The following is a 24232-nucleotide window of genomic DNA, read 5'->3' as shown; positions in this document are numbered from 1 at the left end:
GGTTGCTGAGAAGAGATTGAGGTAAAGAGTACAGCACGTTTACTCCATTATGTTATGCAGCGAAATATAAAAAATGAACGATTCCTTCGAGTTATGTGCTCCTCGCGAGCACGCGAGCGCGTTGTGACGCTTGGCGCATTTTGATTTGGCCTTACTGGGGTGCAGGTAGAACGCGGGCGAGTTCTTGTTGCGTGGACAAGGAACGCGCGGATAACACAGGCTTTCGAGAGAGAGAGAGAGAGTGACGTAGCGTCACGGCGATGCCCTCTCCCTTCATGCAACACCTGGAGCGCTATCGCAAGAGCAACTGTTCCCTTTCGCCCGCTCTGCCCCATCGAGGCGCCTTGTGACGTGGCGTCGCAGCCAATAGGAAATTAGGTGCCGTTTCACTCCTACAGATGACAGACGCCGGATTATTTGCTCAGTGGGTCATTTGACGCTTTCACATCAAAACGAATGAACAAACAGAGCAATGAAACTAACAAAGATAGCAGTTAATTAAGGGAAAATGAGACATCCACAAAGATAGCAACATCACGACGGATATTTCACTTAACGTTTGTTCATGCCGCTAGCCGAATATTTACGTACTCTTTGTAGTACTTCTGCATTGGTGGAAGAGTCTTCTACATACTAAATGGATGGTAGGTCCCAACAGACACATCCGTTCAACTTCCGTCCACGCTACAGGGCATGAGCGCGTCAAGGTCACGTCGTGTGTAACTGAACGGGATCACTTGTCATAAACGCTTATCTAACTTTGTGTCCACCAAAAAGTGTGTTAACGATACGTTTGCCTTTTTTTATTGCAGATGACTTCCTGACTACGATACAAGTTATTTGTGCATTTTAACCGGGCGCGTATCCAAACTTCTTTTTTGTTTTTTTCGCTAACGTTACTCCTTCCGTCGGCGCATTTCGGGCACTCGAGAAAAACGCGGCGAACGTTCTCAGTTTCATGACCCCAACAGCACATTGTGAATCACACGTTAGCCCGATCTCCTTCCTCATTGTCCAATTCTCCAAATAAGCCTCGCAACATCGCTTAGCCATAAATATTTTAAATATTTCATTATTCCTCTCTCTTTCTCTCGGACATACAGCACGCGACAGCGATCCACCGTAGATATTCTCGCGGAGAGGAAAACAAATACAAATAAACGGAAACAAACGAGAGTTTTGCATTGGTCAATCGAGAAAGTGGGCTTTGCAATGACTCATCACCAGAAACCTGTCCAGAGGCTGCGATCAGAAAGCAGCGATGTCGCCGCACATGTGCGACCGAGGCATAAGAGCCTCGCACGCTACCACTATAGACCAGACAGGCTGGCCTTCGGGGCACGCTAGCTTCAGTGGTGTTCATTCTGAAACCCCAGCACGCAACACGCGATAAGGCCCAGTGCATGCGGCCGCACACACACGCACATATGCAGAGCAGTGCGAGTGTCTTGTCTGCATTGCGGCGTGCATAGACCTTGCAGCATGGTTGTCAGGAACGGCCCTCAGCCGGCATCCATCAGTCGGGCTAATCCGGCAGCGCCGCGCAACATCCGCGGACTGGCGTCGTCGTGACGTAATCCGGCCTCCCCTTCCTCCTCCGCCTCCTCCTCCTCCTCCTCCGCCTATTGCCACCGCACTATGTCTGCGCGGCCTTTTTAGCGGCACCCGGTCGTTCGCGCTCGAGCGGCGTCTGCAAACGAGACGGACGGCGGCGGCTTCTTCGAGGCTTCGCTGAAGCACGCCTCGGAAGAAGGTCGCGTTCAATCGACGCGCCCGAGTCGGTGATGTAACCGTCCTAATGGGCCACGCGAACACTGTCGCCGGCGCGTGCAGTGTCTGCCTAATCAGAACAAATGCGTCGATGCGGAGCCAACACCAGGAATGCTGAGGTAGGGCGCGGACGAAAGCACCGCTCTCTCTATATATATTTAATTTCCACACAATTAATAGGCAGCCTCTGATCAATCAGAAAATGAATTAATTGCTTTTCTTCGTTCACGTACACCGCATCCGGACGAAAGAAAAGAAAGAAAGAAGACCCATTTTTCACGAAACAGCTCTTTGTTGAGGTCATATCAACCCTCGTCATCTTCAAGTCGATATCAAAACTGCAAAAGAGGCGGGGTTAACAATGCAGTCACCTAAACGCTTTTGCTGACTATCACACGAGGCCCGCATCTTTCGACAGTACACCCCCCGACCGAATGGGTCTCGAAATACGGCTGCGAAAGAGGGCGGACGACTTGAATGGGAGGTACCTACATTCGGACAAGCAACAACCTCCACACAACCACTTAACTAGGCGGCGATAACTATATATCCTGACCATCTCAGCCGTTTCCATCCCAATAAAGAACTCAATGAGGGAACGCTTCGCTCATCCTAACTGGCTGACGCAGCTCCAGTCGATTAACCAGTTAGGCAAACCGGTTATACGGTGGTATTCGATCAATTAGTCGGAAGATTGCTTAGTTGGTCCACCGCGCGTACCATTTTGCCGGTGGTGATGAGGCGACCTTGCTCGACTGCGGCAATAACAGCCAACACGCGCTTATTTATGGCTGGGTTGCAAACAGCAAAGTGTTGGATCAAACGAGTTCGGCATCATACGCCGGTGATTAGCACGGTAAATCGGTTCACAGCGCTCTGACAACGTTTAACTGCCAATAACATTCCAAGTAACAGAGCGCCGATGGACAGTATGTATACAGTGCGCAAATTTATTGCTTGACGTAAATTTTCACCAAGCACTCATCAAATGCCCATTCAAGGTAGCGACATATGCTTTTTTTTCAAAGCGCTATGCTTTAGTTCCTCCCTTTATGGAGAAATTCTAGGACTTTACTTACTCTACGCCGACGGCTGTCCACGTGTGTACAACAGCTAGTGTCATAAAAACACCGGCAACCTATTTAGTAGCATAGAAGATTAACATCGCCTAGGTTAATAGGATTAGCAAACCATGTTCGCATCAAAGAGTACGTCGTCTTCTATCGAGTAATTAGTTCGTGACAACACACGACGTCCTCACTTTCCTTTCCTGACTGGCTCGCAGCTACACATATTGAAGCAGATGTTACAAATAGTCCCCCCTCCCCCAAATGAGTATACGCAAGTAGAAGATACATTTCCAAGGCTGAAGAAGGCTCCCATTATAGGAGAAATTGAATAGAGACATTTATTATTATTATTATTATTATTATTATTATTATTATTATTATTATTATTATTATTATTATTATTATTATTATTATTATTATTATGAACTCGTTCGGACAGCCGGCATGACGCCACGGATTGCGCGGTGATTTCAGGACTTTGGTACACTTTTTCGTTCAGAAGTATGTTCCAGGAGTGGACAAGCTGAGTCGTCGTTTAGTCTCTAATGCACCGTGTTGGTTGTTCGTAGATAAACAACCAACTAGCCCTGGAAAGACGTTGTCAACACATGACGTCACTGGAAGCCGGTACGGATACATTAAGGTGCTTAACGCCGGTATAACCGGCCACAAAAGTTTACGGGACCCAAGCGACAAATGTGAATTTCTGCTCTATTTGCGACCGCCGTAACGCTTTTAATTTAACAGATCACCGTGCAGGAACACACAAACGCCCACTACGCACTGAAACTTTGAAATCGTCGCTATGTGCCCGGGCTGCGCACGAATTCATTCTTTTCGCTAATCCGGTGTGTCGCAAAACTTTTGTGGCCGATTGTGCGTATGTTCTAAAGTTCTAAAGCTATCGTCACGAGAGATGGACAAATTTCACAGTGCAGTTTCGTCACCGGTACTCTGGACCGGTGGTCATCAGAGATGTCTGAGAAGCAGTGTATGCAGGAGAGCGGGTTTAATGTGCCACCTTCGTAATGCGGGCGTTAGACGACATCTTACACGTCCGTGTGCGTGTGTGTGCGCGTCAATGCGGAAGCCATCCCAACTAGCAGTGCAGTTGTTTCAAAGTTGAACACAGCGACAACAGACGACGGTTTTACGTGTCCCGCGCGGCGTCGTCTGCTTGAGCAACATAAAGCCCACAGATGTAACACGTCGCCGAAAAGTTCAGAGGCGTCGACGCGGTTACGACGTGCCCGTATAGTTCCTCCGTCGCGTCTGCGGCTACACGGACGACCATGACTCACGCCGAAATGAAAGAGGCGTGTGCACTTGAGCGGTAGCCTGAGCTCGGGGCCGACTTCGATTTGCTTATTAAGAAACATGAAAGGCATAGATACACAATTACGTACGCACCAGAGAACCTCTGAACCGATTCGCATGAATGTTTTCTTGGATTTAAGAGAAAGTTTTGAATTGTAGAGACTGTCGGCAGTATACTTCTTACTTATACTGCAGTGAAGACGACTTGAGTGTGCTGCGGCCGCATCTCCTTAAAGGACCGTCAAAAGTACAGCAAAGAGATGAATGTTTGAAGAAATATTGAAGCGCCAGGTTTGAAAACCACGTAACGAGGCACCAAAAGCCACGTATACGTTACTCTGTTTACGTAAATTTTACGGAATTACCATTCACAAAGTAGTAATGCTCTCGGGAGTATTCTATGACACATCTTCCTTGTCAGCTTTAAACGCTAACATCGTCAGATTGTGCAATTAAGATATCTTGTTCGCGTTGCTGTATTTACACTGTGTGTGCCTGTGTGTCTGTTGTTCTTCCGAAGTAAAATGTCGAAAATCAATAATGACCGATCACTGATGGGACATTTAAAATACGATAGGCCGCCGAAAAAGTAACACTAAGGGCCCAAAATCGAAACTCCGTTTCTTGAGTATTCTGAACAACTTCAATGCAACAAATTTCATCCAAGCAACTGCATCATCTATATATATAGTAACTTCATGTCTGTGTTATTTGTGTATTTTTACTGGAACAATCAGAGACCACGCATCTTCGATGCTGCTGGTAGCCTTGGGCACAGCAATGACTCGTGACAAGTTATCAGGGGGTCCATTTGCATACTCGCTATTGGACGTGCAAGATGCGAGCCAGCTCCTCAAGTTCGCACGAGACAACTGACGTAATAACCACGCGGCTCTGAAACGCGCAGGGCGCGTTGTTCGGCGACCTCCAAGGCCGGCGGTCAATCGACCGGCCGCACACTGACCTTTCGTTTGTACAATGGAAGGTCATCGCCTTGTCGCTCGCTCCAGTACTTCGTCTCACTCTGACGAATGTGACGTCCTGCAGCCTCCGGTCGGCTGAACGCCGTGAAAGTGCCGCTCCCTGACAACGTGTGACGAGTGAAAGGTTTTGGGAAGCAACAAGCGTGCACGCTAACGGATTATTGCAGTCTTACGAGCTGCGAGAATAACAAGAAAGGTCAGCGGGTTCGATGGATTATTGCATTCTTTTACGTCACGAGCACGCGCAAGGACAGAAAGCCAACTCAATGGCGACGTAAGCGCCTGCAAGGCAACAAACCGGAGTAGGCGGCACTGATACTTGCTGAGAAATCCACTTGGGATTGTTTAAAGCGGTCAGGATGGCAATGTTTTGAAAAATCTACAAACATCCTTTGACTGGACTGTTTACTATCGTTCGTTCAGTTTCTATACTTTCATAAAGGTGGAGGTCGGAAAATAGAAACGGGAAACAGCATGACAGGCCCTTACCCCTCAAACAATCAACGCAAAGAGCAATTAACATACCAAATTTCGCAGATTAGCAGGGAAAATATGAATAAAAGGTTGCGAAGAGCAACTGAAACAATAATGGTACTACCATTGCACATACATTTGACGAATGTACTGGAAATGTGCTCAGTCGGCACAAATGACAAAGTTAACCAACACAAAGCATATGCAAAATAAACAGTATAGCCGCTGACAGAAAGAAAGCACCGCGTTAAATAAACACTCAATAATAAGAGGTATAGAAACACTATAAAAAAACATTGCTTTCTTATTCAATAGTATTATTGTGTCAATGGTATAACAGAAAGTGCTGAAATACATTTTGTAGCTTCTACGTTCTTGAGTTTAGACGCTTCGTAACAACAACATAAAAGAGGTTATCTGTCGCTGTTTACCGCTTATCTCGTATAAGCGAAACGTAAAGCATTTTCTAGAGTCGATCACCACACCATAGCTGCCGCTTCCTCAAGGGGCAAAGAAAGCGTATCTTTGTTGTAATAACGCACAAACGTTCGTGTACGGTGCTTGGGGTGTAAATCACATGTTATTTTTAATTTAATTTATTGCATCCTCAAGACCACAAAGGTATTACACAGAGTAGGGGAGTGGGTTTAAAACGTTACAAAGGTTACATATTCAGAAGAGGCACACAAAATTCAAAATTGGGAAGATTTGGGTACTTCAGTGTCTTAATAGTACTTTGATTTTGATGCTTTACTATACAAGGTCACTAACTAACTTACTAACTACTAACTACTAATACTAACTGTCACGAGCACTAGAACGTCTAAAGGGCGACATAGTTCTGCAACAAGACGTGGCAAAATCTAGTCACCAACTGTGTCCACGACGGCAAGCATAACAACGCGCCATCGTGAGCGCTAATCTTAAAATGCTATCCCATTAACAAATATATTCGTCAACGATGCTCCTTCGTGATTTTTCGGTTAACCTTGCTTCCTTTACCATCTCATTTCTCTCTGTCTTTCTGTCTTTTGCGGCTTCAATATTCAACCTTATCTAATGTGATATCTGCATCTTGACGCGAAGCATTTCGGGAACAACGGCTCACAACCACATTAGCTTTTGTTATATAAATCTATCGACGTGTCTACAAACAGAGAGATCATCTTACAAGGTTCATCTTTAGTACTATAGGAGAAAATGCCAAACACACAAAGACTGGGCGAACGACAAATGGCGTAAGTCTTCACGTATGATGAGTTCGACATCGCTGTTGTGGCGTCTTGGAAATGTCTCAGCGCGAGTCGATATTCATCGCCCACTCCGCCGTGCTAAAAAGCGCACCAGCCTGCTTGCATGTGCCATTATCATACGATCAAAAGTTGAATAAGCCTCATTTACATGAACAGCCCCACAAATCGTAGTTCATAAACAAATTGCAAGCCTTGCAAAATAATAATAATAACTGCATAGGTTCGTCACAAACATGCAGTTTTCTTCACGTTCAAGCACCTCAGCTATAAAGAATAGTTTCGACCTGCCAATATTGGAAAAAAGAAGGAAAAATTCCAGGCTAGCATTCTTGTACAATCTTTACGACAATCTAACTATCCATACAACAGCATTAATTCAAGCCGCGCACTTTATATCTCGGCGCATTCGTTACAACTTCAAGATTCAGCCGCTGTATGCGCGCGCGGAACTGTGCATGTTTTTCTTTTCTTAACCCGCCCATCATATAGTGAAATCTCCTTCCAAAATTCCTTGCGCATGTATTATTGCTGTGCCTGACGCGTTCATGTACAAGCTTGGAGATTCCAAGGACGATAATAATTAAACTAACCACAGTTGAAGTGTGCTCTTTGAAGCTGGGCACTAATTCATACATATAGTTATACTTGTTTGAATGCATTTACGACGCGCATTTGCTTGTGTGCATTTGGAGTCGTAATATTTATTTTAGTATCTCGGATTCTTTTTACACTGTGATACATCATTATTATACAATAAATGCTGCATTTTCTGTACTTGTGTGTTCTCTCCCTCCACCCTATGTAATGCCCCGGCGATATTCAGGGCAAAAAATATTGGAAATAAATATAGCTTCCAGAGCGCTCTTAGTTGATGTGTGATATGACGTTTTGCCAGGGCCGGACGTCGAACCACCAGGCAGCGTGGCGTCACTCTGCGAAGTCCTTTGATCGATGACAGCTGTGACACACGCGGCAAGGCTACGGCACTCGGACGCGTCAGTGTCTCTTGATCGCGTGTCCGCTGGAAGCGTTATGCCGGCAGTCCTTTTTCTAGAAGCGAAGGCACCGTAGAAGATCCAGAAGCGGGCGAAGCTCGATGTAAGACAGAATTTCACGGGAAGATGTATTATAGTGAAATTCAAGCCTAGAGTACTCAAAACTGTTTGTATGCACATGTATGTATGTGTGATAACCACTACATCACGGGAACCGAACACCTACGTATGCGTTCGCATGTACGCTACACGTTTAAACATTACAAAACGAAATAAAAATCATGTGTATCTTTCCTGCAATTTATTTTGTACTTGACTGTGTTTTCATTGATGTTAGACGTTAAGGAGCTCTGTTGACTGGTTAACGTGCATATGGGTCAGGGGTCTGATACTCTGTCACGCATTCCTGTCTTTTTTATCAGCCTTCCAGACAAGCCAAATTCCATTTATATATTGTCGTTGTTTGAAAATGAATGAATGAATGAATGAATGAATGAATGAATGAATGAATGAATGAATGAATGAATGAATGAATGAATGAATGAATGAATGAAGTGATCAAGAGTGGCGGAACAAGGCATGAGCGGTGCGTCGATGCAGCTGTTCGCTTTTCATTTCTTTATATAGAGATGCAAGAAATCTGGTGAAACTGAATTTTCAGTTCAAAGAAACAATGTACTTCTCCCTTTCGTAAACAACGTGACGTCGCGGTGCGTGCACAAGGTGAAGTGCGAAACGTGTGCAAAGAGTTGGTGGACAAAACATTTCCCTCGCGTCAAGGCTATCCTGGCAACTGCTGCGATGGATTTGTCAGAGTACGCGTGTGTTGGCCGCCAGAAGCTGCCTCTCAGCCTAATCCCCGCATTTAAAGATGCCACTTAATTTAAGCCCATGCTTGACATTGGCAAAATAACGCCCGATGGCAACGTGCCCAAGATGCTCATTGCCTTTCCTTCAGCGCGTTCACGACAGGCGTTATCTCGGGCAAGTGAAGCATGAGCTTCGACGCTCGTTTATGAATACGGCGGTTACATTGAAAACCGCATCACCTAGGGCGACCAGTACCTTGATCCTTGCCTCGAAGCCGACTGGAAAACAATCCGAAATGTTGGCCGAACGTGCGATTCAGCGACATATACGAGCTTAATTACCCGATGAGGTGGCCATTAGTTCTACGAGAAATCAGAATGTTTAATTATATAATTAACGCAACAAGAATAGTTACATTTTTTCAATTACTTTACCGCCCATATTTCAATCTACCAACTGTACCTAGTGAGTTTGCAAGGCGTATCGACTTGGAACGAACCTCGAAATTGGACTTTGATATTGGCCGTGCGAACTCACCGGCTATAATTAGTAAACTGAAATATATGCCGTAAAGTAATTAATTTAAAAAGTTAATTGGTGTAATGATGTTACTCATTCAAATAAGCATTTTGATTTCTCGTGGAAGTAATGGTCGCCTCATTGAGTAATTTAGCTCAACGGTTAGAATTGCGTTAACTGTCACAGGCAATCAATTTTTTATTTTTTTGCTGCTAAATAAAAACACCTCGTCACCACGGGAGCAATACCACTTTTCGGTTAAAAAGCGTACGGTCTTGCCATGGAGAGACATGTGCAGACATATGGTTAAGCTCACTGGGAATTCAGGGTGCGGACGTTTGGCATGCACCATCGCGACCAAGAAGGTCGATCACGATTGAATGGTTCCAGGTAGAGCAATATTGCGATCGGGAGCGCCCGTGCAGCAGCACTCTATCCAGATCTGGCTCGACCGCGATCTAACGTGGCCGTGTGACAGGAACATCAATCGATGCTGCAGGAGGTTTAGATGCTGTCTGCAACAGTAGCAAAGCACTGTTGACGTATAGTTCACACTGATCTAATAAAATACGTCAAATAGGGAGCCATGTCGCATATGCTGTTTTCGTCACGTAAACGCGAACGTGACCGCATTTGTCCCGGCTGTTGCCTCCTGAGCTGGCGCTCCAAGTTGACATCATCCAGCATGAAGGCAGCAGGACATTGCCAAGGCAACAGCCGTTTCGCTCGAGGAAGTGAACTCCGCCGATTAAGTCGTCGCCGTCTGACGGATGCCATTCGTCGCGGCGCGCAATGCCAGCACCCGCTTTTTCGCCGCTTCCCGTCTTTTTGAGGAAACGGAGAATGCCCGATCCCACCGCCTTCTTTTTCGTGCGGCTTAAGCGACGATGAAAGCAGCAACACCGGGCAAGTTGGTAATTCAGTGCTTAAATGATATTGCGCGACATAAAAACGACACGGACGTGAGCGAAGACGACACAGCAAGCGCTGTGTCGTCTTCTCTCACGTCCGGGTCGTTTTTATGTCGCGCAATATCATTTAAGTTACGCGACAAACCGCCGGCATGACGAACCGGCTCGGCGGATGCGCGCAAAACGTACGCGCGAAAAAAAGGAAGAACACCCGCGATGTACGAAGCTGTCAGCACGTATACTAGCGCACGTGACTTTTTACGTGACTGAGTTACGTGACTTTTCACGTGGCTGAGCGTGACTTTCTACCCACCGAACACTCCCGCGTGCACCGCTAAATCGTGTGACCGACTCGGCGTGACATAGGCCGGGAGAGGTCTATTGGCGCCCGAATGAGCTACGCCGGCACACTGACAAGCGCAAACGCACGTAAAAACGCAGCACGATTTACGAAAGCGAGAGCCCCCGCCCTGCCTTTTGATAGCGTCCTCGCAGAAATCTAAATGGGGGATCAAGGAATGCGCTTGTTTACGGACGCGATGAAAACTTTTCGGTGCCAAAAAGAAGTCCGATTGCCCGGTTGGCCAAGATCTCCTGAGCTGGCGCTTCTTTTAGTGTTTATTTCTTACGAAGTTTCGAGGTGCATCTTAAATAGCACTCGCTGGCCCGGGTTCAATTCTGAAGGCACGCGAAAGCGCAGAAGAAATAAACAGGCCGAATATTCGGGCCACCTGGCAAACTTGTAGCCGTGTCGAGGAAAGCAGGGACTGCAGCTCTTGTATTTTTTTTTTATATTCGAGCATATACGAGGAGTTCCGTCGACGACTCCCTCCAATATTAATGATAGAAAACAGGGAAAGTGCGGGCTCGTTTATGCCAATAATAATAAGAACGGTGAAGACGAACGCAAGCAGCACAATACAAGCGCTGCAGCAAGCAACACTAGTTGTTGTTGGGCCCTCTTCAATATGGCACACACCCGAGGGATTGGACACACAAACGAAAAATTAAGTGATTATCTAAAAATAATAAAAAATAAATAAATTTGAAAGAGGAAGAAAATAATGTTACTTTATGAAAAGAAATGCTGCGAACGGTAAAAGCAATAGTAATTAAAAGAACACGTGACAGAATCTCAGCAGCGAGACAGAGCCGCTAGCAAAGTAACCGACTTGATGCGTCTGTAAACAAATGGAGTCCATTGCAAATATCTATGTGTCTGCGGCGAACATAGCGCTTTTGTTGACTCTATCGCTCGCCTTCGGCTTCACCGCGCTGTTATCAGCCACGAATCAGTAATAAGATTGACACACGTCGTTTTCCTTTGTTTTCCTTTTATTTAGTTTTCCTTTGTGCCAGTGTTCATTCTCACCTGATTATCATTGTTATCAAACTGTCGCTCGGCGCCAGACGCGCCCACAGTATCCGAAATCTCTTAAAACGTTGTCGCCACTTCTGTAGCGAGAGATACTTGCTCAATAAAGCTGCGCTGGAGACGCAAGTAGTGTTGCACATTCTCGGATGTGCGCGAGCACCAGTGACTACTCAGGAATGTACGACGAGTCTTGTGTAAATAACGGACATACTTGACCAGCGAGATCAGGTTCAACGACCATGCTCGCTGCTATCGTTGCAATTTTACTGTCTTTCGCTGCATAACTTTGATTCGATTTGATAGGACTTCATTAATTTGGTTACTTCATCAAGACGTGGAACTAGGCAGGCAAGAAAGTGCCGAGTTCGCTTTAAGAAAACCTGAATCCCGCTTGTAGAGTCACGAGTTAAAGTCTGGAGGGCGAAGATGCCGTAAGAACCTCGTTTTTCTTCGCAGCTTAGACATGCAGGCTGAAATAAAGTCGTACAGCCTAAGTACGCCTGTTCGACCAACGTGATGCAACACGCTGCACGGCTGTGCTAAAACAAGTTCATGCATTTTCGCGATGCCGATATCTCTAAACTTTTGCAGCCGGAACGCCAGTATGTAAGCATCCAAATATAGCTATACAGCGAATGAGTACGCACAATGTAAGCATAAAACAAAGTGTACAGAAAGCCATTTTACAACACTTATTATACAGAGTTCATTAATAATTCAAAATATATAACATATTAGACACAAAACATAACTGGGGACCAAAGTTTCAAACGATATGCACGTATGTACAGAGGAAATAAAAATGGCGTTTGATCACTTGCATGCTATATTTTTCTATAAATATATTGTAGTTTCCTAACGTGTTAAAAATTCGTGGCAAATCATAGCAGATCATTTGTATTCAAATTTCTGTGCGGCACAATGATACACAGCAAAATTATTGGTCTCTGAAAGTGTCACTGCTTATGTTAGTGTTTAGCTTAGCAATGTCTATCAAAGTACGCTGTTGCTGATGGACAAACTTTCTGTACTTGACAATTAAGTTCCAATAGTACAGGTTAAATGGTGATTGACAGCGGTAGAACAAGGAGTGTCTTTGAAGCCAACGTTCCGAAAGAAAGAGAGAGAAAACCTTGCTGTCCTGACGAAGACGGGTTCCCTTGTCGAAATGTTGGCGTCAGCGACGTTCTTTTTTCTATACCACTGTTAATCATTTGAATCTTCCACCCAACTGTGAACCTCTCTTTCATTTTAGGTTAAATGGTGGTACAGTGTCAAAACATGCAAACAGTTTTTCCGTGTGGGCATGATAATATACGGTCGCAGAACATCGAATAGCCTCTTTTGGAACAGACACATCTTGCGAAAGAATTTATCGGTAGAGTTACCCCAAAATAAAAAAAAGCAATAATCTATATAAGACAAAAACAGTGTGTTGTAGATCATTACCTTGATTGAAAGTAAAGAAATTTTGCACGTGTGCCACACATTTGGTAAACATGTGGCTGAACATAACCAACGTGAAAATCCCAAGTCATATCTTTATGAAAGAAAACACCGAGACTTCTTATTGTGTCAACAAACTCGATAGTGGAACAGCCACGATGTAGTTTACAATTTATTGCTAGTGGATTTTTACGCGAATGGAAGAGACGTGCTTTCGTTTAATTTCGCGGAATTTATCGTTAATGAAATGAACTCGCTACATGCAACCAACTGCTGCAATGTCTTATTGACGTTGGCTTCAACTTCAGGCATCAGTCAGGCTCGTGAAGGATGGGCGATAGTGATTTCAGCATATATAATGTAAGTCGGCATACACTGATTGATGTAATGTCATTAATATATAAAGTGAACAGGAATGGCCCTAAAATGGTGCTACCTCGCGGAAAACCGGTGGTTGTTTTAAAAAGAGGAGACATTGATTCTCCTATGGTTACACACTGTAAATAGTGTTGTAAGACTTAAACAGATGCAAGCGTACCGTGAATATACTTTCTAATTTTTCTAGAAGTGTATTGTGATTTAGGCGATTTTTTTAAAGACAAGATATATGCCAGGATAGACCTGCCCATGTTGTAAAGAATTAGGATAATTTCTTTGTGCGTCAGAAGAGCGGTTACGGTAGGCCTGCCCTGGTAGCTTCATTATAAAAATGACACAGGCCATTCAGTTACATCCCAAAAGAAAGTCTACTGAGGACGACAATTAAAAAATAAATAAAACGAACAGAAACGCAACAGACTCCATGTACTAACTCTTGTAAGGGCAGGAAGCACATGCTTACAACCTCTCGAACTGATCCCCTGGCTGAATCTCTCTATCACCATAATCACCAAAAGCAAAGGCACAGTCACCACCGTCATGACTCTCATCGCCGACGCCACCGCACCCGTGACGTCAGAGGGCGATGCCGCAGCGCGCCCTATGTAGTCTTCCGTCGACCTGCACACCGGATTGAGTGCGAAGCAGCGTGTGCGGGCCGGCCCGGCAAAATGAGCCGCGCGTTTAAACGGAGCACGTGCCGCAGCGCGCCCGGTTGTGCGGTTTTGCGAAACTGGGTGACGCGCCGATTATCTTCCGGCAACCACGTCAGCTCCGGTTATTCGCCCTGTGCTTCCTTCCTTTCGCCACCTTCTCTCATTTCGTTCGTGTAACGAGCGGGGCAAGAGGTGGCAACAAAGGCGGCCAGCGGATCGAGTCAAGGGGTGATGTATATAACGTGCGTAACACAACGGCCGTTTTGCACGTCACATTGCGGGGTGGAAAGAAACGCGGGGAGCACGGTTGAGCGAAACGCTAACCTGGCATTCACGCAGAAGTCACGTTTGCTGCGTGCGCCGTCAATAAAAGACCGACGCAACATGTACTCAAGCTTAAAACGAGGGACCGATTATTATTTTCTTGTAGTTTTTTGTCGCGCAGTAAAACGCGACTGATCAGATACAACGCATAACCACTTCTTATAACGATTGTTGCATTGTATAGTATACGGTACTGCGCTAATGATCTGCTAAAGTTGTACACACCCTACAGGGCGATGTCGCAACTTTTAACTTCCGAGTAATTTCAGTTACCACTCTCGCGGCTTAAGCTCATCGTCGGCGTATTTGCGTCCATCTGGAGGGTGAACGCCCCTCCCAGGGACCTCCGATTACATCACTGCTTAAATAAGCCATGGTGTCCTTAATGTGTAGGGAGATACGCGCACTGCTACAGCGAAAGAATTCGTCGCTCAGCTTGACTCAAACATGAAAGCTACCGGAAGCATCGAGTAGAAGCAGGCGAGGCTATATTGTTTACTGTCTTAGCAGAGCCGAACTCTCAAGTGAAAGCACTTCGTCGTTCGTCTTTATGTTCCCAGAGCTGCAGGCAATTTTTGTAAAGGATTTCTGTCTTTGACCACTCCCTTCCACCTCTTCCCACTGACCTCTTATCGATTCCTTCACAAGCTTCTGATTTTTTCGATTCGCAGCAGCTAGAACAGCAGTGACACCAGTGCAACACTAGTCATAAGAAGTCAAGAAATTAATGAAGTGAAAATGAGACATCCATCCACACGTAGCAAATTGGTACAAAGGAAACAAAGAAAAGCCGGACCAGGACGAATTTCGAAAGAAACGGCTTTCGAAAGAAACGCTTTCGAAGAAACGGCTTTCGAAAGACGGCTTTCGAAAGAAAAGCCGGACCAGGACGAATTTTTATTCAACTGAGGGGGTTTTCTTTCGAGGAACCCGCATGGGTTTCCTTTGTAGGAATTTGTTACATGTGGGTGGATGTCTTATTTTCCCTTTATTAGTTACTTCTCTCCACCTTGCGGGCTTCCGCAGAATTATTACGTCAGAAGTCAAGGAAGTTTATCATTATCGTTGAGAAAGTAATACGTATAGGTATAGCAGGCCTTAACTGTCATCAGCACGGTTCTCTAGACAAAACAAATAGCTGATAAAAAAACAACAACAAATAGCTGATGTTTCGGGATGCCCTCTTCTAACTTCAATTTTCACCGACTTCTTCTTGATTAAGTCCAGTCTCTTCTAATGACGGCGACAAACCTTCTGGCTATATCTCAATGAAATTTGGCTGAACTGTCAGCGACCTTAACCGCATGTCGTATATCGAACGCACCGTAGTACCACTAACGAAACCTTCCCTCCCACTTTAAACTCCGTCTCAGAGCGAGTCGCTCAAATAAAGGTATTCCTTTCTCTCTCTCTCTGTATCTCTCTAGGAGGCTTTTCCAAATCGTTAGTGACGTTCTGCGTCCCTGTTGCAGACATAGTTGCTCGCTGGCCTCTTGGGTGGAGCAGCAGGTGGCGTCCGCAATGCATGGCCTGACCGGCCTGAATCTCGGCCGTTGGCGACGCGTCTGGTTTTTCGCATTCGTATAACGTGAAGTCGACAGCACGCTTTTCATTGAAAACGCGAAAGCTGCCGCGCGATTCTGGGCTTAAAAGCTCGAAATCGACGTCACGCTCCTTCTAGGCCGACCGGAAGCCGCCTTCGTCGACACCGATCGGCTTCCGCAGAAGTCGTGCGCTCGCGACGCAATGTCTCTCTACCGCAGCGATCCGCAAACGTAACAGCATTCGCGACGATTCCGCCGTTAACTGGCTAACGACCGCGTCGTGCGTCGTGCGCCCACTATACACAGCCGTCAAAAGCCCTCTTCTTCCGCAAAACTCCCTCCCGCTAAGCATAATGGTTACGGCGGGCCCGAGGTGGCCACGCCTCCGGTCTTTGAGTCCACGAGAAACCTGTGTCTCAAGAAAACCGTGCAACAAGGAGGAAGCTTCTCAGTTATGTTGCCAAACATTACGCGGCTGTAGGTGTCACGTACATCGTTTACTCGCTTTCCGATTTTCAGAACGAGTAATAAAGAGACGTAATAGAAACTGTAGAAATAGGGAACTGCTTTATGACGGCTGCTATGATGAGGTCCTCAAGAAAAGCAACACAGGCCATGCTGAGCCGTTTACTATATTGTGTCGCAGAAATTACAGCTGAGTTTCTAGAGATTCTCTCTGTCTGTCAATCTGTCTGTATCTCTCTCTCTCTCTCTGTTAGTCCTTCATTATATCTCTATTGCAGGAGTTCGCGAATCGGTTGCTTCTCTGCCATGCAGAAAAGGAACGTTGCGGAGCGACACTTTGGACTGCCACGCCGTATCTTTTGACTTTCAAAGTATCTGTGATGTCACTAGCTAACTGATACGTAGGAAAGATGGGCCGAACATACAGCATCGCGACTGTCGCTGGTGCCATTGGCGTCATTCATTCCACTGGCCTTTCTTAAGCTCCTTGCCGAAACGACCTGCTGCCAACAGAGTTTCTTTAATCAGACAAGCACGCCTTCCAGTATTGCTTTATTGCATCTTTGGCGCATTAGGTAGCGTGGCGATCATGTGAAAATGCCGCCCGTCAAGCGCTACGGCTTTCATCCGACACAGCCAGTTTAAAAGGTTAACGGTACGCATCAGTAGTAGGCGCCACTACCGATGCTGCTCACCAGCATTGCGTGTTCTCGGCGGTGTGGTGTACAGTTTTCCCAACACTGCACCGCTTTGCCGAGGCAGAGCAGCTGCTTCGTGCGCTGTTGTCGCTTGTGGATGGTTGCCGCGCCATGTTGTGCGGCGCGCGCGTGATTTCTTTGTGTCATTGTTTGCTGCGGTCGCATTCCCGCGTACGCTCACTTTTCTGATCTCTTTACTTCGGCATTGTGAAACAGAGGACGCACGATTTTGGAGTGACCCGGTGAACTCCGATTCACTGCTTCTCGGTCAGCTGCCCCAGAATCAGGCCAGCCGTGGAGTTTTCCATTGCTTGAAAGCAGGAGTTCCATGCATGCTCTTGTTGCCTTTGTATTTTCTTTTTTGTTTTTACTGAATAAAAGCTTAGATAAATGTTGGCGTGTGGTGTTGGGCTGCTAATCACGAGGTCGCGGAATCGAATCCCGGCCACGGCGGCCGCATTTCCATTGGGGCGAAATGCGAAAACACCCGTGCACTTAGATTTAGGCGCACGTTAAAGAACCCCTGGTGGTATAAACTTCCGCAGTCCCCCACTACGGCGTGCCTCATAATCAGAAAGTGGTTTTGGCACGTAAAACCCCATAATTTATTTTTTTTAATGTTGGCATCAGTTAAAGGTGTTGGTCACTAGGGTCGCACAATAAAAACGAAAAAGTATCACCAGCCGTCTATCACTTATAAGCAAGTCTGAAAGCCAGAAAGCTTACATATGCCATAAAAATTATTTTGCAGTCACTTTAGTAGTTTGATTAGGACATACAAGTAATACACTAATAACGCACTTACGAAGCACATGCATATGTACACATTTACTTGTGTGCTCAGATAAATTGACACCAATGTCTTTCTTTTTGCATATTTCCGACAGCTGGAAGCCCAGTTCATCAACCAAGTCGTTGCCAAAGTAGAGAAGCTGCTCATGGTCGGGTCGGGGAATACAGGTGAGAAGAATCTTATACTTGCGCTGCCTTAACTTGTACACAACAATTGGTAGTCCCTACTAAGCGAGAAGTTGCATCCGGGCGAGTTAGGGGTGCCGTGTAAAGGCCCTCTACAATTTCGGGACATCACTCCCCGTATTATGCAATGAAAAGGGACTGCAATGGAAAGAGAGCACGTGGGAGAAATTGACAAACATAATGAGATTTAAAATAACAGTACTTAACAAACAGTACTTAAATAACAGTGTTTGCAACTGTACATAATTAAATTAAACTGTACAGATTTAAAATAACAGTACTTAACAAACAGTACTTAAGTAACAGTGTTTGCAACTGAACATAATTTAAGGCTAAGGATGCAGACAGGCAGACAGAAAAGGCAAGAGTAATAGAACGCGGCAAAGAAGCACTGCAGTTTTCTCATTGTCCATCGACGTCTGCACACGGAGCGTGTGTACACTGGCTTCATGGCAAGTCATGCAAACTAAGAGCGCTGACACACGGCTGAGGTCCAAGGCTCGAACGCGGGAGAAAGCTTTCTCTGTAGTTCGACGTGTGCCGTGCCTCACGTAATCAGGGTCGCATAATTTACGGCAACCTCAAGGAGAAAGAGGGCGAGGAGGGGGGGAGGGGGCACTAGATTCGCCACCGTAACCACCATACCTAGTGGCCCCACCCATCACGTGGTGGTATACTAACGCTATGAGACAGAGTTCGACGACTGGTTCACTGTTCGGCCGTTTCTTTCTGAAAGAACAACGAACCATACAACCACCGTCGTTGCAGAGGCGCTGCAGTACGAGGTGTTCGAGCCGCACATGGACCTACGGCCCGCGACGCGCAAACGTCGTCGGAAAAGGCGGCGACGGCGGCGACATCTGGAGGAAGGCAGTGGTGGAGACAGCGCCGACTTGAGCCTCGAGCTGCCGGCCTTCGGGCAGACCCTGAGGCTGGACCTCGGACAGGTATTTTGTGTGCACACACGCGCACGGGTCAACAAGTGTTTTCACATTTCAGGAGTCTTTAGACTGGCGTATCCGTGGCCAGCCATTCGTTTAATGAAATGCTTTGCCGTTGGCAATGCTCTTGGTGCGACGCTTTCCGATGATGAATCGTGCGTGGGGCTGCCTGCGTTACGCTTTCTTTTTAACTTGAAAATTTCAAATTTGAAGCCTTCGACACAATTTTTCTGAGGTGAGTGTATAGCAACAAATCAAACGCCTCATGCTCCTCAAGAAATCCAGGCGGATATCTTAGTCGCGCTCAAAGGGTGGGGCCGGGGTAACATGGCCTCCTTTGGCCTGTTGAGAGATAGGAATGGGAGGGGATGGAGGGCATTTAGCCTTTTGTTGAAGCAGAGCATTGCTCTGTCTACCTGCTGTGCTTCTATCATTCAGTACTGCTACAAATAATGTACGTTTTTGCTTTAAATACGTGAGGACATGGACCGCTAAAATTTTTACTTATAGTATCCATGTTAGCGTCCTGCGTTGTTAACACCAGTTGCCTTGAAAAGCGCAATGCGAAATCAATGTGGTAGTTGTTTTTTCATTTCAAGTAGGATGTCACTTTCTAAATGTCTCTGTGCTAAGGGTAATTCTCAAAAGAAGCACATTTATGGCTGTGGGAAAATCAACACCTTATGGATTTTCTTGTACAAAGAGAGAAAGTCGCTAATATTGTGTCTTTGCACACAAGTTTGTATTATAGCGCATGGAGTATGGCTGAAGGTTGCGTAAAATAAGCTGTGAACAAAATATGGATTGCATAACATTCTAGTTCATTACAAAGTAGAGAGCGATGAGCGATCATTTAATAAATAATATATTCAATAGTGACAACTAATTTCTTGTTTAATGTCCGCGTAATGTCACAGGGTCCATAGCTCGTGAAAGAGAAAGTAGATGGGAACACAGGAAGGGGGGGGGGGGGGGAGGCGTTGCACGATAGCTTGGCCCACCTTAAGAAGAACGCTACACGCACATGTGGACGGTGTCCTTAGCAGGCGGAGCGCTGATTGCTCAATTTGATCGACTGATTTAATTATTTTAACGTCTTTGCGCTGACCAGTGATTTGACACTATGTTAGAATGTTGCAAACAATGTTGTTCCTCTGCAATACTAAACACCGAAGTCTTACCAAACGGTTATTTTAGTATTCTGCGCCTATCTATATGGGGTCGCTATTGCAAACAGTTCCACTACTTTATACGGTGAAGCGACAAAATGGCCCAAATAAACAAATAATAAAGATCTCTATATTGTATAAGTGGGCCTGTTATAGCCTTGTTATAGCCTGGCCTCACAGCAGCTCTTACCAGCTAACGTTTCATAGAAACCAGGGACGAGGGAGTCTATATGTCCGTTGTGTACATACATGGCAATACATCTTTCTGTTCGGTACGTACGGCGAGCGGGCAAAAATGTTTATGCTGTACGCTATACGTGTGCCTTCAGAATAATGCCTGTAACCAGTCAGCTCGGCTATAAAACGTACTCACGGTAAGTTGCATTCGTAACTCACGTTTAGTTACAGCCCAGAACTCTGCGAGACGTCGCAGCATAAAATTTGAGCGGCAACATGCACATAAGATACGCTTCAATAACAAAAAGCGGAAGAAGATACGAGCCTGAAAATTGCAGTTATAATATATGGACATGATGTCATACCGGTCTCCATTAACATCATCTGTCCGCCACGCAGACTGAGGAGCTCATCTCGAGCCAGTTCCAAGTGGTGGAAGAAGGCGCCTCGAACAGCAGCGCTAGGCGGCGCCGACGCAGAGACGTCACTTCCGGCGAAGAGCTGCCGGACGCATCTTGCTTCTACCAGGGGCACGTGCGGGGGATCGCCCGAAGCAAGGCGGCGTTGTCAGTCTGCTCGGGTCTGGTAAGGTCATACTGCGTCCCAGCACATTCGCTGAGGTTGAACTTGTGCTCATTTCGAGCACCTGATATGGATATAAAACGATCCACCTTTAATTTGTTGAAGGACATCTCTTCCTTTACGGGGCGAAAGCCTTCTGCAGTCGTCTACTCTCGCTGTCACAAAAAAAACGGCGATAAACACGAAAATGAACAACCTAATGAACGAAACTACTTAAGATCCTAATAGGTCGTCTACAGCGTGAAGACAAGCGCGAGAGTTATAGTTGTTAGTCCTCAGAATCAAATCTAAAACTTTGTTGGATGCAGCACGATCGTCGGAACAAAGCAACCGCGGCTAGCCGTCATTATTAGATTTTTTTTTTCTTCGCTGCTTGATGAATTGTCTCCTGTGTGACTTCCTACAAATGCCGCCGAGGGCTTGCAGAAAAGCGACCTTCTTCAATTTAGACTTGTCAGTCAGCGTTACTTGCTCCTACCGGTCTGGCATCGGCAAAAGTGCCAATTAAGAGTCGAGTTCTGACGCGTTGCTGACGCAACAGCAGCGCCTATGTAATTCATCATCGCATTCTGTGCGAGACAAAACAAAAACAGTGTTCGCAAAGTCAGAAAGTGCAAGTGTAGGGACAGTGCAACCGTAAGAAAAAAAAATGAAGCATTGGCACCACATCGTTTTGTTTAAAACGAGCACGTCAAAGGACGACGGCGAAGCTTTTCGGGACTGCGAGGAGGACAGAGGGAGAGGAGAGACAAGATCGCGAAGAAAAACCAGAAGAGTTTCACCCGGTTGGCTACCCTACTGAAGCAGGGTTTGGGTACGGGCTAGTTGGTATTTTATTGCAAACACCACTTATAGTGCGTACATAGACAGTTTCTGTCTAAGAGCTTTTCGGCCACGGTACCAGGATCTTTACTTCCGAGAACGGTCTGTCGTCTAAGCGGCTGAGACTGTCGTACGCACAGCATATAATTGACAGTCGAAGGATGGAGAGCGGCACAGAATACGCTGTACATAGTTTCGTTCCACCCTCAAGAATGGCATGCGGCGCTGTTGCCATTCCGACGAAGAACGAATAGGCGTTCGTGTAATTGAATTAGTGTACTTCGAAGTATTATTGTGTAGCGCACAAGTATGCATTTACCGCACAACATTAAGTTTCTTTCGTCCAACACTGAACGACAAATTGCGCCTTTTCCATCCCGCTTCTTAAGTTAAAGAAATATGACACAGCAATAGTCTGAGTACCGCTTTGGTCAATCTGCCTACATGTTCACAAACAAATGGGGCGTTGCAACACGCAATATGTAGAAACGCCTATTTAAGTGAAGAAAGAAAAAGACAGGAAAGGAATACTGTTTTCCGTCTATGCTGCATGCAATACTAAAGCATAACTTTCGACAGGAAAGTTTACTTGGCACTGATTTCTAATTCTGTCTTTTCGACAGGAAAGTTTACTTGGCACTGAATTCTAATTTTGTCTGTCGAGATAAAATGAGCACTCGAAACACTGATGCTTCTGCGTGTCCCCCACCCTAATATATGCAGACCCTAATTTCTCCATGAATCGATCACCAATATTTATTATCATCTCGCGCGATGTTCTCGTTTATTCGAATAACATGGCCAAACCATTTCAGTGTCGAGTTTTGAACAGTGACTGTGAGTGTGCAATTTCGTGAAGTGAGTCTGCGGCAAAAGTAGAAAGGCCAGAGTTTTTGTCGCAGTCCGAGCTTACCGACTCCAGTGTGCCGGTCCTGAACGTGGCGGTGCTTGCCGGCAGCAAGAATGGGATTCAATTCGGTGCTAAAAAACGTCGGCGACCACCAAACCTGAAAGTACAGGACCTAGTACTTTCCGGCTACAATAGCGGCGATTTTTACGCTCTTGCTACAAGCTCACACATGAGTCATTGGGAATTCCATATTACCTTCTTCACAATGTCCTAGGGGCCAACCAGAACACCGAAGAAGCCATTGTCTGTCCTATTCAGTTTATGTTCTGACCGGCGCCTACGACATCGCAATGGATCGCTACCGACCAGTCCAAATTTGACTTCTACACCTCGCCTCTTCCCCGCAAACTTGCAGCTCAGCATCCCGATTTTCGCTGCTTGGGACACTTGTACCATGGTCTTTTTCATAGAAGCCGCTTCTATAGCAGTGTCCCAGTTTAATGGCTCGTGCACATGATCTCTAGGCCTGGTTATCAACTTTTGTGGACAGCTTTCACGCAACATTAAGAGGAAGCTTTAGTTCAGGCGCTCCTATCTAAATACATGTTAAAGCAGAATTCGTTTTTCTCGACAACCACAGCACCAAATTTGACGAGGTTTGTTGCATTTAAAAGAAAAACTTAAAATATAGTGACTGTTAGTTTCAAATTCTTTATTTAGGTCGTGACTTTTTTTATTAAAATTTGGCAAAATTCGAAAATTTTCAGAAAACAAAACTATATTGTTTATAACTCTCTAACTCAGCAAGGAAAAAAATGATATAATTCTGTGAATTGCATATAATAGTACATCAAAAGCGGGCAAAATTGATATGTTACACCTGAATCTAAAAAAATTTAGCAATGTGTAAATACAGCTTTTGCAGAGCCTTTGTACACAACGTAACAAATTCACGTGAGATATAAATTGACATATCGAATTTGTACGATTTGAATGATCTAATCGATGCCGTTTACAGAACCGCGATATCTGTTCTTGATGCAGAGATATTAATTTGTAAACTTGGTGCTTCTTTCAAACTTGCGAATTTTCGGAAATTTCTTTAACAAAATTTATGCCATAAATAGAAATTCCGCTTCCTAGCAGTCATTAGAATTTAACTTTCGCTCTCAAATGCAACAAATTTCGTTAAAATCAGTCCAGGGGTTATCTCAGAAGAACGTTTTTGAGGGTTACATGTGTTTGAACAGGCCGCGTCGGAGTTGGGCCCGAGCTAAAGCTTCCTCTTAAGAGGAAATTCGAACTCGCTGACCTCCCTCCGCGCTCGCAGAGGGGCCTGATCGTGCTGCCGGGTGCGACGTACTTCGTGTACCCCATCTACCCTCTAGCCAGCGACCGCCGTGGGACGGGCGTCGGTGCGGGGGCCGCCACCAACGCCACCTCGTCGCCGCACATCCTGGCCCGCGCGGACACGCACAAGCCGCTACGGTGCGGCCACTGTGAGTACGCACGCAAGCTCAGACACGGACGCCGCATCTATATGCTCGAACGAACGTCTTATTGGGCGGTTTGGTACGGCCTTCTGTTGAGGCCTTACTGTATATAGATATTCTGGCAAATCTACCGTAGGTCCAGATGACGCTTATGCCAGAGTTAGAAGTATTATAGGACCCTGTCTGACCAATGTGCAAAATGTAGTAGAAAATTAATTGCGACATCGATGAG

At 45.7% G+C, this 24232-nt stretch overlaps 2 protein-coding genes across 2 annotated transcripts in view; one reads left to right on the top strand and one right to left on the bottom strand.

Annotated features, from left to right (window-relative positions):
- LOC135903642 (A disintegrin and metalloproteinase with thrombospondin motifs 18-like) overlaps positions 1–24232 on the top strand; it is a 144138-nt gene that overhangs the window by 93128 nt on the left and 26778 nt on the right. The window contains exons 2-5 of the mRNA XM_065433952.2: positions 17876–17948; positions 18735–18913; positions 20653–20838; positions 23838–24006. Coding sequence (XP_065290024.1) covers positions 17876–17948; positions 18735–18913; positions 20653–20838; positions 23838–24006 — 607 coding nt within the window. The remainder of the gene's footprint in view (positions 1–17875; positions 17949–18734; positions 18914–20652; positions 20839–23837; positions 24007–24232) is intronic.
- JMJD6 (Bifunctional arginine demethylase and lysyl-hydroxylase PSR) overlaps positions 1–24232 on the bottom strand; it is a 190407-nt gene that overhangs the window by 154486 nt on the left and 11689 nt on the right. The window lies entirely within an intron of this gene.

This window comes from Dermacentor albipictus, chromosome 9 (assembly GCF_038994185.2).
Source record: "Dermacentor albipictus isolate Rhodes 1998 colony chromosome 9, USDA_Dalb.pri_finalv2, whole genome shotgun sequence".
NCBI lineage: Eukaryota > Metazoa > Arthropoda > Arachnida > Ixodida > Ixodidae > Dermacentor > Dermacentor albipictus.
Note: the sequence above shows the minus strand (reverse complement) of the source record. Positions and strands in the feature narration are given on the sequence as shown.